At 36.4% G+C, this 17,037-nt stretch overlaps 1 protein-coding gene across 47 annotated transcripts in view; it reads right to left on the reverse strand.

Moving 5' to 3' along the window:
- ank3b (ankyrin 3b) overlaps positions 1-17,037 on the reverse strand; it is a 205,528-nt gene that overhangs the window by 79,057 nt on the left and 109,434 nt on the right. For 37 of the 47 annotated variants that reach the window (XM_089121997.1, XM_089121993.1, XM_089122007.1 and 34 more), the window contains exons 2-7: positions 11,247-11,348; positions 9,771-9,869; positions 9,044-9,142; positions 6,140-6,238; positions 2,544-2,729; positions 2,118-2,141 (exon numbers count right to left, since the gene is read on the reverse strand). In XM_089121997.1, coding sequence (XP_088978123.1) covers positions 2,118-2,141; positions 2,544-2,729; positions 6,140-6,238; positions 9,044-9,142; positions 9,771-9,869; positions 11,247-11,348 — 609 coding nt within the window. The remainder of the gene's footprint in view (positions 1-2,117; positions 2,142-2,543; positions 2,730-6,139; positions 6,239-9,043; positions 9,143-9,770; positions 9,870-11,246; positions 11,349-17,037) is intronic. The other 10 variants (XM_089122000.1, XM_089122003.1, XM_089121998.1 and 7 more) reach the window with 1 other exon arrangement.

The raw sequence follows: 17,037 nt of genomic DNA on the forward strand, positions 1-17,037 counted from the left end.
GTTTAAACAATTTGCTGTACATTCTATTGAGTTATAGTGCATAGCACACATCTTTTGTTTTACAGTGTGCCACTGTACATTTATTTGAGCTGTAGATGAACATCAGACTATTATTCCCAGTGTTGTCAGTGGTTAATACAGTATAAAAGTTCCATGTCATGCAATGCAATCCAAAGCTGTTAACTTGAAGGACAGCTGGAACATATCTGGAAGCCATGCTGACTGTGAAGAGAAGAGAAGAGAAGAGAAGAGAAGAGAAGAGAAGAGAAGAGAAGAGAAGAGAAGAGAAGAGAAGAGAAGAGAAGAGAAGAGAAGAGAAGAGAAGAGAAGAGAAGAGAAGAGAAGAGAAGAGAAGAGAAGAGAAGAGAAGCTCTTTCTGCTGGCACCTGTTAGGAGGGGAATGTCATGCATGAGACGGGACGAGTGCTCTGCAGCTGAGGAGTCTGAATTCACCCTACCTTCATCTGCAGGACAGTAGGGCTGGGTATTGAGACAAAATTCACAATTCGATTCGATTTCGATTCACAAGCTTGCAATTTGATTCGATTTCGATTACGATTCGATTCAATATTGATTATTTTGGATATCAGTTACAATAAATGGCCATTTTTCTCAAGGGAATCAAATCTCTTAACTAATGCTGTAAACTGTGGGAGTCTAGTTGTAGCCTACTAGGCTTCATAAGCCTAATATGAAGGTAATAATGAACTGTTTTGTAGCTATAGAAACACTTAAATTACACTTTTATTTATTTTTATAATAAGAATATTATATGAAATATAAACATTTAAATGGTGGCTGCATAAAAACTTGCCAGATTTATTCAAATATGCATTAAATATTGAAGAACATATAAAGATTATAATGCATATGTAATATAGTGTATATATTTAGCAAAATGCTCCTCTCTGGAGTTATTTTTTCTGGCTGACTAACGAGTTTATGTGGGTTTTCTGAGGTATGACGATACATGACATTGATTACAAGCTGTTTAACTGACGTCTTTCCACGGTTGAAACGCTGATTGAGCGGATCAATGTGACATGATACGGATTTCGATAAGTTGTACTCTATCTTTTAACACACTTTCAGATGCTCATTTCATGTTTATTTCGCACTGTGACTGGTATTATTAAGCCGGAAGAGAGATCAGCGCTGCTGCCAGAGCGATCTCACGCCAAAACGTTATTTATGTTTTTGAATTTCTAAAGAAAAAGGACGTAATTTGAAAATTGAGACTCTGTTTCATATCAATAGTAACAAAGGACAAAGATTATTGCGATTTTTTTTGGATGCGCGCAGCCGCGATAGAATGAAACAGGATGACTAATCGATTCTTGAGATTTAAGAATCGATATCGGTTCGTAAAAATGAGAATCGATTCATATTGAGAAATCGATATTTATTACCCAGCCCTACAGGACAGTACTAGATATCTACGTTTTGATCTAAAAGGGCAATTAGGTTTATAATTTAAAGAATTTGAAGCATCATGCAATTTCAGACATATTCCAATCAATATTCCACAGTTTTAACTGTGCAGACCGAGCAGAAAACGTTGTGTTTTGGATCAACAACTAACGCTACCTTGATCCAATAGCGTTACTAGATAAGTAACTACTTGACTTTTCTAGTTTATTAATAAGACCAAAACTAAACTGGCATAAACCAATTGGATCAGAATAGACATTCATACTGGTCTAAGCTTGTCTTTTAAGCAGGTAGCTGGTTTTTCGTTGTTGCTGGGGCAAACTATCCTTATTTAACATACAGAAACAATGAGGTCAATGGAAGGTTGGTTTCTTGGGCAGGACTATCAGGTGCAACAGATATAAAATGTCAAGAGTGTTCAAAAAGAGCTATTCCATCTGTCAAAAACCCTCCTTTTATTGAAAAACATTTTTTATGATACAAGTAGTTCTCTCAGCTGCAGACGTCGACCGGTTAACCAGAACGTTTCCCCTCCATGCTAGATTTCTGTTGCCCGTTAGTAATAGAAGTGCCATTTTACTGAGACAAAAAAGCAATGAGCAGGGGCAGGAGGGGATGGGGCGGCAGCAACAGCAGCAGTGTGATGTGGGCGCTTTGTGAGGTGTGTAGCGTTTGTAAGTGTATACCTCTGTCGTTCTATTCACCATCATCTAGAGAGACCACCAGAGCGGGAGGAGAGAGAATGGTCTGATTAGTGTTCACAAAGTCACAATGGGCGCACCAAGCTGTACAGTGGCTACATGGTGAGGGAGAGCAACAAACCACACATCACACGACACCACAAAGGGCTTAACTGGATGGTGCATCCTCAGAAGTCTACGGTTTAACTGTTTGGGATTTTCTTTAAACTGACTTGTGATTGAAGACGATTGAAAATTCATTGATGAATCATTCATGCACCATTGAATTACGTTAGCCACCACAAAGTCTGCTTAGACGTGTATTTTTTTATTCCGAAATATGACAATCATCCTATGTGTTTGAATGGAAAGCACCATCAAGTTCTAAATGTAAACTGACGGAAAGACTTGGTTGAATATTGATGGAGGTACCTTGGATTCAACATCTGCATTGTGGTCATTCTGCAGAAGCAACGCTGCTGCTTTGGTGTCGTCTTTACGGGCAGCGATATGCAGGGCGGGTAGTCGCACCTTCCCCTTGGTGTCGTTCTCCAGGAGCAGAGATACCACCTGATCATGACCTTGTTGAAGAGCTACGGCCAGTGGAGTAAAACCATCCTACAAACACACAACAAGAATACTTGAGTAGCCCAAAGAGATATAAATCTTAAAGGTACACTAGGTACAACTCTCTTTATCAACAACTTTACAACATCATAGGCAATAATCTTGCAGAGGAAATTTTAACATTGGAAATGATTCAGCATGCTCTTTAACAGGGGTGGGCAAGGGTAGCAACATCAATATCATTGATGGTAAGAAAAAAGTCCTAAAACAGGGGTGTCAAATCGTGCTCCAGAAAGTCACTTTCCTGCGGACTTCAGCTAAACTCTGCTGGAAGGTGGTCCACCATGAGCAGGGTTGGACACCCCTGTTCTACAAGATAAATATCCCAAAAAAATATGTGGTCTGAGCAAAAAAATAGCATATCTGCAGCCACAGTAGATGCACTTTCATTATTTTGTTCACGGACATGTTATAAGTACTCATGACCAGTGTTGGGTAAGTTACTTTAAAAAAGTAATTAATTACTAGTTACTAATTACCTCTTCAACAGTGTAATTAGATTACTGTACTAATTACTCTCTCTAAAAAGTAATTAATTACTTTTAATTACTAATTACTTTCAATATCTATCCCATATCTATCTCAACCAGCTGAATAATACAAGGATAAATAAATCAAATAAATACTGTAAAATTGCATGAATTATCCTTAAACTGACCAGGGTGGAGAAGGTTACATTATAAAAACATACTTTTTAACAGCAGACAATACATTTTGATGTTAACCCCACTATTGTTTTATGTCTGATCTCATGACATTTCACACTTTTTTCATACAAATTTTACAATAATTCATACGAATTTGTACGAGTGCGATCGTACAATTTAGACACCTCATAAAATGCATACGAATTGCTGTGAGATCGGATTGATCTACACACAGTATTTACCTCAATTACAGATAAATGAAAGCAATCCCTTACTTTACATTTTCAAAGGAAAAGTAATTAAATTACAGTAACTAATTACTCACACCCAACACTGCTCATGACATGACAGAAACTTGAGATATCTTGATTCTAACTAAGGGATGGGCAACTCTTGTCCTCTAGGTCCACTTTCCATCAGAGCTTTTCACCAGCCCAGATCAAACTCATCAGCCTGTAGCTATCTAGTAATCATAGACCTTAGACCTAGATTAGCTCGTTCAGATATGTTTGATTAGGGTTGGAGCTAAGCTCTGCAGGAAAGTGGACCTAAGATAGTAATCCCGTGCGAATAGACCTGCTGTACAGTAAATTCGGTCATTTCCTGTTTAAGAGTAGTTTTCCGCGTTTTAGTATGGAGGCACTTCAGTATGAAAAGCATTCAGTTGTGTTCTAGATGATGTTTCCACGTATCAAAAAGACCGAAAGCACTTGTTAGAGGCACACAACTTCTTTTAGCTTTGGGTAAGTGCCTATTACCAACATACTGTAATCCAATCAGAATTGAATTAACTTAATGAATAAATCATTCAATTGGACCTAACTGTTATATAGTTATATTTAGACCATTTTACAAGATGTAAACAACACTGGTCCAGAAACACTTCCTGTTTCAGTTTGTAACTATTTTCTTTATTTCACATGCAAAGAAAACATCTTAAAGATGTTTGTTTAACTTTTTGATTCAGTTTTACATGTTCTGTTGGTTATATTTTATCCCAGTTTTTATGTAATGTTAAAAAACTGAAACAGGAAGTGCTTCTGGACCAGTGTTGTTTACATTTTGCAAAATGGTCTATAATAGATATATGTGTGTGTGTGGGCAAGTGATATCAGAACGGAACGTAATACGTGCATGACGTCAGGGAGGTGACAGCGGTACATAAATCAAGTTACCCCTCCCACTTCTGCTAGTTTCACTGAAATTCCGTATCCCGTGCGAATTGCCCATTAATATTACAAAAGTCCTGTGGTAAAATTGCATTACTCAATCAACCCTTGTAATACTAATCCAATCCGAATAGGGCTCTAGAGGGCCAGAGTTGCCCATCCCTGAGTTACAATTAAACTTACTAGAATCAAACTCTGCAGGAAAGTGGATCTTGAGGTCCAGTGTTGCCCAAGCCCTGACCAGAGGTAGCCAACTCAGCTCATGGAGGGCTACCATCCTGTAAATTTCAGCTCCAACCTTGCTCAAACACACTTACCTTTTATTTTCAATTAATCCTGAACACATTAGTTATGTGTGTTGGACTAGGTTGGAGCTAAACTCAGCAAGATGCTAAACTCCAGGAAAAGGGTTTGCTACCCCTTGGACAGACGTACATAGATGTTGATTATTTACTATAGCAGCACAGCTGAGGTAGTTTGACTTCATTAAAAGCATCATTATCATGTTCTTAACTACAGTCGTACCAGCAGAGAACTTGGTGGTGTAAAGAAGTAATTCAACATAGTTTTAAGTATGAATATCTTGAGAATGTCTTTAGATCCATGAACATGCAAAATGTTGCAACTGAAACTGAAAATTCATAGAAATGAGTTCTATAAAACAAAATAGAATTTTGTTCTGCATAGTAGTCATGGTACATTATAAGCGCAATGACTGACTCGAGACTCCTTGTGTGTGCCCATTATATTTCTACAGTTCTTCATCAATTATTTCTGACTTGGTGAATAATAGGGCTGAGTATTGACAAAAACCTCACAATACAATACACATCGTCATGCAGTCCATGATTCAATACATTGTGTTGTATCATAATATCAGAATCTGGGATCAGACAGAATCTCTCTTGTGTGGAAACCTTTACTAAAAAATTGCATTGTTGAGCTGTTTCTAAATTAATTAAACTGTAGTGAATTATATCAACAAAAACCTAAATAAAAAGAAAATATTCATACAAGAATATAAAATATCAATCATATAGTGAGAAAAAAAATGACACAGTATATGAATATATGATTTTATAAGCACACTTTAAAAAAAATAGACAAAATAATTAAAAGCAAATATAAAAATAGTTAATAATTCTAAAAGAGCAGCTTGACATCAAAATGCTGTAATACATCTTTTTGTGTTCCAAGTCTGAATTTCAGACAGACCTTCATTCTCACCAACATGGATCATTAACATGCAAACAGCTCTTCAAACATGAAAGTGTTCTTTGAAGCGTAATCACTATCTGAGAGACACAAGGGCCTGGTACATTCTCAAGGACAGTGACGTCTGGCACCCTGCTCTGTCATGCAGGCGCACACACACACACTTCAAGCCGGGCATTCAATACCCTCACTGCGCAACTAGTGTCTGCCTGCTGCCTTGGAAAGGACAGCAAGGTCACTGGGTATTCTGAGTCGGGTTTTATATGTATCATCACTAGACGGACCTATATAAGTATGATGCTTCATATACAGTGCTGGGAATTGCAGTGAGGTAAGTGATGAATCGATAGGAACAGAAGGTTTTGCTCACCTCTGTGGCGATACTCTGACTGGATCCGTTATCCAGGAGGAATTTGACGACGTCCAGGTGGTTCTCCTGGGCAGCCATGTAAAGTGGCGTGAAGCCATTCTGTAGCAGGAACAAGAGCATACATACTTAGTAATGTTTACGTTTATCCATGATTCAAATCCAAGATAAAACCACGGCACATATAGTCGCCTCATCTGGAGGATTGTACAGCACTGATTTAGAATCTTATTTGAAATAAAATTAAACCTCAAATGTGCAATATGTCTTGTCATTATTTTGATAACAGTGTTGTGTGAACTTTAGAATTTAACAACTGCCCTCTTTTCAATTGAATTGGCCATAACCGCAGGCAGTTGAATTGGAATGAAAGGAAGAGGAAATCCAGTTACAGTCACACCGTCAATAAATTCAAACACAAATGTTTCAAAATGTCTAAAAAAACTCAACATTTGAGGCATTCTAGGTAATGAAGTGTTTTTCAAGCACGGTCCATAAAATCAGAGCTATGTAAATCTGTAGCTTAAACATGTTAGCATGTTAACTTTAGCATGTTAAACATGTTAGCTTAATAACTTCAGTAGTAGACAATCCTACATACTATGTTAAATCAATGTATACTAGATAAATAATATTTACATGTCCAAACATTTGGTTTTTGGGAAATGTTGGTCATCTAGCTAACCATAAATTAGCAAACAAGATTAGCTAACATTTTTATTAGCAGGCCCAGACAGAATCTTCTGTTTTGTTGTGTTTTTTAATCTTCTAATAATCTGGTATTTAGTGTAGGCCTGGGTATTAGCATTAACACAACATAGTCAAATAAAAAAGATAACTGGCTTGCTAATGCTTACAAATGTGTTTTTCTCCTTCATGGGGGCAGGAATCGGAGAAGCTAACAACTAAGTCGCTGGATGGGTATCCTCTAGGTGGGTATACGAATTAAGGGGGATTATACTGTAGGTAGAGTGTCAATTTGTCCATTTTGGTGATAGGTGGCGGCAATGTACTATGTAATCTTCAATCAGCCATAAAACAAGAAGATACTTTATGAGAATACTTATAAATGCGGGGTGCACATATAGACCATTTTGCAAGATGTAAACAAAACTGGTCCAGAAGCACTTCCTGTTTCAGTTTTTTTAACACTACATAAAAGCTGGGATAAAATACAACCAACAGAACACATAAAACTGAATCAAAAAGTTAAACAAACATCTTTAAGATTATTTCTTTACATGTGAAATAAAGAAAACAGTTACAAACGGAAGTGTTTCTGGACCAGTGTTGTTTACATCTTGCAAAATGGTCTATAAACATACTGCAAAACTAATACCCTACAATATACAGTTCTAGCAACCCCCTGTAGAAAACTCCTTGTAAACCTTTAGCAATTCACGATCAGCCTCCTCATTCATAAAGTGTACCTATTTTAAGCACTGCAGAGTGAGAAAGCAGAACCAGGCTGCACTTGTGATAAGTTCCTGAGATAAAACAAATTCTGTCTCTCTACTCTCTCTCTCACGTGTCCATGTGTTTAATTTTGGACTCCCTGAGGGTAGTTTCAGTGACGAGGCAAAAATGCACATAAAACTATCGCACATACCAGCTCTCAAATCCCAACAGTGTCTCCTTAAAAATGGAGACAGAAGTAGGTTATATTTAATGCAGCACTTCTAAATTCTATTTCAGCTATTTGAGCACAAACTGGGAACTTGCTTCACTTAAAATTCATAATACAACGCATTGCTAGAGCATGTTGCATTATTAGCATAATTGATCTGATTGATTCTCTCCTTCAGATCAAGCACTGGGATTGATAATGATAAACAACAGTTTGTAGACAATCTTGCCTTAACAAGTTAGTCAAAGTCAGTTGTGTGAATGGTGTAGTTATTATTATTGCAGGTCACCCTTACACTGGTGCAATCATTCAAAACTCCTCATCTGTTTTTTTTTTTTTTTTATAAATTATGAAATCTGAATAAGTTATGATATAAAAAGGTATTCCTCCTTTAACTTTAACACTGTAAAAAATATTTTCAAGATTTGTTAGCACAACATATTTTCTTTTGTCAAATCAACTTTATAATAATTTATTTAGTTGAGATAACTTATTATTTTGAGTTTCTGATGATTAAATTAATCTCCTTCATTGTATTAACTCACTGTTTCCAGTTCAATCAACTTAAAATTTTAAGGCAACCCAGGTTACTTACTTTTTTAAGTTAAACCAACAATATTATTTTACAGTGTAGTAATCACATTTTTTCTTTTGTCAAATCAACTTAAATAATTTATTTAGTTCAGATAACATATAATTTTGAGTTTCTGATTATTAAATCATCCTCCTTCATTGTATCAACTCACTTTTTCCAGTTCAATGAACTTAAAATTTTAAGGCAACCAGGTTACTTACTTTTTTAAGTTAAACCATGCATCAATATTTTTTTTACAGTGAATGTAGTTGGCTATTTTTTGTTTTCTTTTCAAACGTTTCATTTTTTGGTGATGCTAATGTTATGGTAGCATAGTTATTAGCAGGCCCAGATAGAATCTGCTAACATTTTTCAAATATTCTGTAATGATTTTGTTGGAAAATTAAGCTATTCAACTTTTTTTTTTTAATTGTCTCATGCGACATTGCTGCTGTAAAAGTTTCTGCTGCTGAATGATTTATTTACACCCCTAAACATTCTGCTGAACAAAACAAACTGTGATTTGTTGCTTTAAATGTTAGTCAGAAGGCCCCTTGACCAATAAAATCTCCAGACCTTCTGCCTTCAGTCTGAATGCCTGGCTACACAAGACTACAGCATAGTAACACAATCACAAGCTTACAATGGATTGGCCAAGTGTTTGAAACTTATAGGCCACTCATCACATGTCAAATGCTGACTGTACCTGAGACTGGGAGTTGATATTTGCTCCATTGGTCACGAGTTCCTTAACAACATCCAACTGTCCAGCGAGTGATGCTATGTGCAGAGCAGTGTTTCCTTTCTAGAATCAGAAGAACACAACAGAGCAGGTTGACTCGGTGTTAACAGTGACCCAATGTTTTTTCATAGACCAGCTATCTTTTGGAAAGCTTCGTCACTATTCCTGTCCCTGTTACAGTACGTAATAACACTTTAAAGAATACAAATTCAAAAAACATCTACAGAAATATTCCTTTTGAAGATCCCTTACATATAGACCATTTCACAAGATGTAAACAACACTGGTCCAGAAGCACTTCCTGTTTCAGTTTTTTAACACTACAAAAAAGCTGGGATAAAATACAACCAACAGAACATTTAAAACTGAATCAAAAAGTTAAACAAACATCTTTAAGATGTTTTCTTTACATGTGAAATAAAGAAAACAGTTGCAGACTGAAACAGGAAGTGCTACTGGACCAGTGTTGTTTACATCTTGTGAAATGGTCTATAGAGGCTCAAAGTCAACCTGAACATCAGGCAACAGTGATTTTAAAGACTTGCTGATGCAGCAAAGTAATGTCTATGAAGTCATGAAGTCAGCTGAGTAACACACTTGTCATCTTTAATTCATATGCTCAGCCTTCTACACTAGTGCTGACATTTTTAGTTGTGTGTTATAGTATCAGATCTGGTGATGTGGGTGTTACCTTTGTTGATGCATCCACAGTGGCACCAAGTTTAAGAAGCTCAGCCACAACCTCCACATGGCCTTCTTTAGATGCTAGATGAAGAGCGTTCAAGCCATTCTGCATCCAGAGAAACATATATTTGTATGCTGTTTATGTACAGGATTTAGGATCAATATGAGGTATATCAGAGACAGAATATGTCATTTAATGGTTAATGACATTAAAAATAAGGGCAACACAACTTTGGAAAGTCTTGAAAGCTTCACTCCTAGTTTTGAGGATAAATAAGCGCTGAATAGGGTAGTTAGGACAGCGTCAAGAATAATTGGGTTGGACCTCTCTAAGATCGGTGACATTTACACCCGTCTACATAAAACTGGACTGAAAATACTTAAAGATTCTTTAAGGTTGCATCCCACTAATTCCCTTTTAACCCTTTTACCTTCAGGTAGGAGGCTATGAAGCATCAGATCCAGAACCACACGTTTTTCAAATAGCACTTACCCACAGGCTGTGAGATCCCTTAATTCACACCAACAATCGTTATCTGCTCTACATAATTACGACCTTCTCTTCAGTATCACCAAATGCATTAGCATTTTATCTGATTTATTATATATATATATATATATATATATATATATATATGAAGAGTTCAGATGCAAAAGCCTCTAAATGCCATTTGAAATTTTCTTCTTTAATGATGATTTTTATCAAACTTGTATATTTAAGTTCAGTAATTTCACTTAAATAACAATTAATAGGTAATTATCATTGCCATTTAAGTGAAATCACTGAACTTAAATATACAAACTTGATAAAAATGTACATTCTAGAAGAAAATTTCAAATGGCACTTAGAGGCTTTTGCATCTGAACTCTTCATATATATATATATATATATATATATATATTATATACTGTATATATATATTATATAATATATATTTATTATAGCCACCCAAGTATGATGATGTGTTGTTATTTTTATTTTTTCTGTCCAATGCTGTCTTGTATTGTCCTGAGTGAGCCAAATCATTAAAATGAATTCCAAGACTTGACTTGACTTGATCATTAAAAATAAAATAAAATTGTATTAAGAAAACTGATTTTTCAGCATCATTAGCCCAGTCTTCAGTGTCACATGATCCTTCAGAAATCATACTAATATGATAATTTGAGACATTTATCATTATTAATAGTTGTAATGCTTAATATTTTTGTGTAAACCTTTTCTTTGATGACTAGATGTTCAAAGAAGAACCATTTATTTGAGATATAATTTGTTCTGTAACATTATAAATGTCTTTACTTTCAATTTTGATCAATTTAAAGCATCCTTGCCGAATAACAGTATTAATTTATTGAATTTCTTATTGACCCCAAACTTTTAAATTGTAGTGTACAGTGCCTACAATCATATTTATGATGTCAAATTTCAAATTCAAATGTTAATTTTACAAAAAAAAAAAAAAAAAAAAGTAAGATTAATGACCTGGTTGCAGATGTTGATGTCCACGCCTGACTTTATGTATTCGAGGGCTTTCTCAATGTTTCCAGCCCGGGCCGCTCTGAGGTAACTGGCATTACTGTCAGTCTGTAAAAGAGAGAAATAACAATCAGATCGTCTACTTCACAAACCCTGACTGATCGAGAGAAAACAATAACACCATATGCTGACACTTCCAATTTTCAAGAGGGAGAAATAGGTTCTCGAAAAAGAACAGATATCAAAATCCAATCTATCGCATCTTTACTGCATTGAAGCAAAAAGGCAATAGAAAAACATGTGGATATTGATGGAAATGGCAGTGCTCTAGCAACCAGATTTCCATTCACATCAGTAAATACAACTCTAAAAAATGAACTGTTGTTTTGCTCATATATCAAGTGCTTTGTGAAACAGAAATGAAGTGCAGCTCAGATCTCTAAACAAATGGCTGATCGTGCAGGAGGTCATTGCCAAGTTTCCCGCTGTCTCTCCTGTGTCTGATTATGAGCTATATGACATTTGTAATAACAGAAACACAAATAAACTGTGGATAAACTGGCAGTAGTTATGTAAAAGAGAGACTGAGAAAGAACAGAAAGGAAATGTCACAGAGCTTGAAGCAGTGTTGCCCTAAGAGCGGGATTCCAGGGGCATTCATACGGGAAGTGAATATAGCATGAGGAGCAGTAATGGATGTATTTATCCTGGAAGAGTGAAGACATCATAAACCAGAACATGCAAACTGGAATTACAAGAGTGTGCTGGTCTTTTCCATCCCCATCAACACATTTTTTTTTTCTTTTTTTTTTTAATTTTGGAAATATGGTTTTGCAGGTATATTTGGTGAACCAGTAAAATATTACGAAATGCTTTAGTTTCACTTAATGCAATGTGATTGAATTTCAGGAATATATATATATATATATATATATATATATATATATATATATATATGCCTATATCATATAGCATATACATTTAACATTAAAAAATGTCCATTCATTGTTAAAAAAAAAAAAACCAATGAATGGAAATACATAAATAGATTATTTGACTGTATGGCAAAACTTATGACATCTTATCTATTTCTTTGATTTGGGGGTGATATTTGACCTGGACGTTTCTTAACAGTTTTTGTGAGATTCTAAGAAAACATGAAATATTAATTAAGATGTTTAATGTGCATGGTAGGTAATAATCAACAAAACAATCCATGTGACCATTCAACCACATGCTAATTCCAACATGTGCTAGCTGAAATGAAAATAGCATTTAACCACAACACCCTAGTCTATCCAAGTGCAATGCCAGATATACTCCTCATGCATGCTTTACATGCTTTAGTGTGTTTGATCTGTCTGTGCATTTCTATATTAACAGGTCTCAGTGCATGAAACACTAATAAATTTTATTTTGATGATGAATGAGGTCAAATAAAAAGATCAGGTGTCATAAAAATGCTAGTTCATGTGAATGAGCATGTAATGTAGATCTAGGAAAAAGGTGTGGTCAGTGCTAATAGTTCAGAGTCCAGATATTCACACACATACAGAGAGAGGGGGGGGGGGGGGTGTTTCTGCCGTTGCTGCAGTGCTGTAGTCCTGACACACCCTGACACACACATGAAAACACACTATCTGCATCTGAATCCTTTCACACACAACCAGATACATACCACAACATTAGTTAAGGATCTATATAAAGCTGGGGATCAATTTTCAAAACCTTTAAAAAAATATGTGTAGGTGAAAAGTACCCAGATGACCTACTATATCACATAACAATCACAACATGGGGGATTTTGTATGTCTCTAGAAGTCATTCCTACTACACATTCATACTTCTGTAATGGTCACAAAGTATGTTCTTCATTAAATGTAGTACCTACTCAGGCAGTTTTGTGATTTGGGATGCATATCCTGTGTCTGTTGCTATATCAAATCTTTTGCTGTTTGTTTGAACATCATAGCAACAGCAGCACTGGCTCAACCAATGGCATGAGATTGGGGCGGGACTGTCTGCTAGTTTGACCAATGGCAGGTAAGGGGAGTTAAGAAAAACAATCTTGATTTTTACAATTTCGTTTGGTGATGCTATTGGTGCAGAAATTACCAACGCAACCTCAAAGCAATTCATAACTATTTTATGTTTTGGCAAATGTGGCTGATTCATATAAATTCATACAATAGTATTATTGTATATACAATATTATTATTATATATTAGTATGATTAGGGGCGGGGTTAGAAGTGGATCTTCTTGCTTCCTTTTTTCTAATAATCGTACGTTTTTGTTTGACTTACATTGTGCGAATTCATGAGAAATGGCCACCTCGTAACATTTATTTCCATGAGAACAGGTTGGAAATGACATACTTCACCTTTAAATAAATAACTGTACATTCTGGAGGAATTTAATGAAATGCACCCAAAGTACAGATGAGGGCATGCGTATTTAATTTGGGTTAATTATTAAGAATTTCGTACTTCTTTAGGTCTCTCACTTTTTCTGGCAATATCAGTCCCTAGCTTCTGTCTAGCTACTGTAGCGTGTAGAAATGTCATCCTCTCTCTATTGTGGGCTCAACCTCTGCAGTGTGTGGGAGTTTCCTTTCAACATCTCTCTCTTTCTGTCTGCTTCTCTCTCTCTCTCTTTCTCTCTCTCTCACTAGGAACCACACAGCATGTTGTGGAAAGGCCTCAACAAAACCTTTACATATTACCTTTACAAAGTATTTTTCTTCATTAGAAAGTAGGACAAGATAAATTGAATGGTTATATATTTTAGATAATTTTGCTGGCAAGACTAAATTAAAGGAAAGCATGAACACTGCAATAATTAGGGGACAAACAAGGTGTGTCATCTTTTTATTATTCCTCCTCCTTTTTCTCATGCTTCTTCCGCTCTTTAATCTATGGCAGCCCATAGAACCGCTTGCAAGAAAACTATGAAATTTGTCACACAGAGTGTCATTAACTCATTCTCTATAGCTCCACCAATTTTGCGAATTTGCACTTACATGTATAATAATAACTTTTGAACCGTAAGGGTCATTTTCCGTCATGAAAAGTTTCCTGCCATTTTGAATTTTATTAAAAAATAATAATAATTCGAACTCATCCTAGATAGTTTGTCCACTTTTTCACCAAAATGGGCTCAGACCATCTTAAGACCTTGCTGACAATTTTAGTCTCATCCCAAAAAGTCATATAACTGACGTCTTGGGACGTCTTTTGACCATACGTCAATATCCGCCTTTTTAGGGCCCCCTTAAACGTCGGTAGATGGCGATCCCGGGCCGTCATACAACTGACGCTTTACCTTTAACGTCAGTTAGGTGACGGGTTAGGTTTAGGGTTAGGTTTAGGTCTGGGGTAGAGTTAGGATCCCATAACCTCATCTACCGACGTTTAAGGGGGCCCTAAAAAGGCGAATATTGACGTATATGGGCAAAAGACGTCCCAAAACGTCAGTTATATGACGTCTTGGGATGAGACCGGGTTGACAATTTTTAAAAGCTTTCAGATACCCCTTTTCCACCAAAAAAGAACTGGTTCGGAGTTGGTTCAACTTGCGAACCCTTTCAGAACCTGTTTGTTTTTCCACTGCCCAGGGCAGGTAACGATGTCATTACGTCACTCTATTCGTCGCCACGTCTTAGCTAGAAATGCTTGCAAGTACAACATTACTTTGGGATTATCTCTAACTCGTGTACCAAAACAAATGAAATATGTAAGTCTTTTAATCTTTTCTATTGATATGTAATCTTTTCTGATTAGATTTGTACCACAGTCTTGTATTTTTTTCTTTCCATTTAATTGTTCTATATTTTATGTTTTCAAAAAAAAAAATAGAAACGCTTGCGCCAACTTGAAGCATAACAATTACGGACTCCATCGTGTTTCTGCAAATGTTTCTCCTGGCTTTGCGATGGTCAGAAAGGATGTTTAGAACACATCTAAACCCGCCCCAGGCCCCGATAAGCATGACGTGGTAAAAGAACGGTTCTAGTTCAACAAAGAGTTGGTGCCGCTTTGGAAACAGTTTTCCTGGCCGAGAACCTTCGCGAATTCAATCACTCGTTTTCATTCACTACTTCAGGTGAACTGTATTAGTTGACTAACGTAGTGATTGAGGGTTTGGAGGCGATTTCAGCTTCAGCCATTGTCTTGGAACATCATCACAAGAAAGACCTGAGGCTACTTACAACATTTTGTCATCTACTGGTCAGGACATGTGAAAAAATAGCTTTTTTTTTTGGAACGAATTTATTTGACCAAATCGCCCATTTTGGGTGTCAGCCATTTTCAATTTTGTCGTAAAATGCTGTATTTTATGATTGCATTAGTGTATCATTACAAATATAGGTATGTGTAATCGGCACCATGCCCTGAAAATTCTTAATAAGTTTATTTTTTTTTAAAAATGCTAAATTAGCTGTTGATTTTGCTTATTTTAATGAAATTGGGGTACTTTCCTGTTATCCGGACCCCACGATGGCCTAGCCATAACCCCGCCCCTAAACCTACCCGTCACTGGGGTTAAGACCAATCAGGGACGATGGCCTACCCCTAACCCCACCCCTAAACCTACCCGTCACTGGGGTTAAGACCAATCAGGGACGATGGCCTACCCCTAACCCCGCCCCTAAACCTACCCGTCACTGGGGTTAAGACCAATCAAGGACGATGGCCTACCCCTAACCCCGCCCCTAAACCTACCCGTCACTGGGGTTAAGACCAATCAGGGATGATTATAGTTCCGAAATGTTATATGGTGGGGTCCAGATAACAGGATAGTACTGAAATTGGTCGTGATAGATTCTTTGAGTAATACCGAGAACAATCATATGCCATATTTGGTTGAAATGACTGCCCTTTTAATCTCCTTTTAGACCATTGGTACAATTTTCACCAAATTTCTGTTGTGTTCTGCTGTAACTCTTCAAAGCTTTAGCGTATTGATACCAAACTTTGCATGCGTCCTTTTCCCCTCACACTGGCCACATGACATCAATTTGGTAAGAGCACCAAATTGATGTCATGTAATTTTTTGTTTATTTGGCAATTAAAAGTGTATCATTACATTAGTTTGATAATGCCTCCTTGTGCAGCTTAAGAGCAAGTGTTCATCTTGCTTGATCCAGTCCTACTCGACCCACACAAGCGAGATTTCGGACAAGAATAACAAGAAGTTTCTACTGTCAGTTGCTAGTGCGCCTCTTGACGCCAGGGGAGTGAGGTTTACACGCACAGCTCTTATTAGCTTGCCTCCGTTACGCTGACTCTGTGGTTGACAGACAGCTCAGATCATCAGATAGAGAAAATGTCACGTCCCGCAGCACAGCGTCAAATTGAAATGGGTTTTACAAGGGCTGATCATCAGCCAGCATTAGCAGAAGACCAGCACAAGCCTTACAGAAACACACAGGCTAACACACACAATGAAGCCAGTCACAGTCAAGAAGGGCCGATATCCAATCTCTAATGCTAATTTGCCATATTTATGAATGCAATTTACTGTGTGTGTATTTTAACTAGTACGGTTTGCTAAGTCAAATTATTTACTATATAATAACTATTAATAATATTATAATTATCACAAATATAACACAATATTTTATTATGATCCAAGGGTCACCAACATGACATTTTTTTTAATTTATACATTAAAAAAATATCAATATTAAGTTTAATTCAAATATGTAAAACACATTCATCAAAATACATTTATAGACCAGACAAAAAAAAAAGGAATGTCATGTCATTGATTTAGGGCCAAAAATGTCAATGCTC

This window comes from Pimephales promelas, chromosome 17 (genome assembly GCF_988280905.1).
Source record: "Pimephales promelas chromosome 17, fPimPro1.hap1.1, whole genome shotgun sequence".
Classification (NCBI taxonomy): Eukaryota; Metazoa; Chordata; class Actinopteri; order Cypriniformes; family Leuciscidae; genus Pimephales; species Pimephales promelas.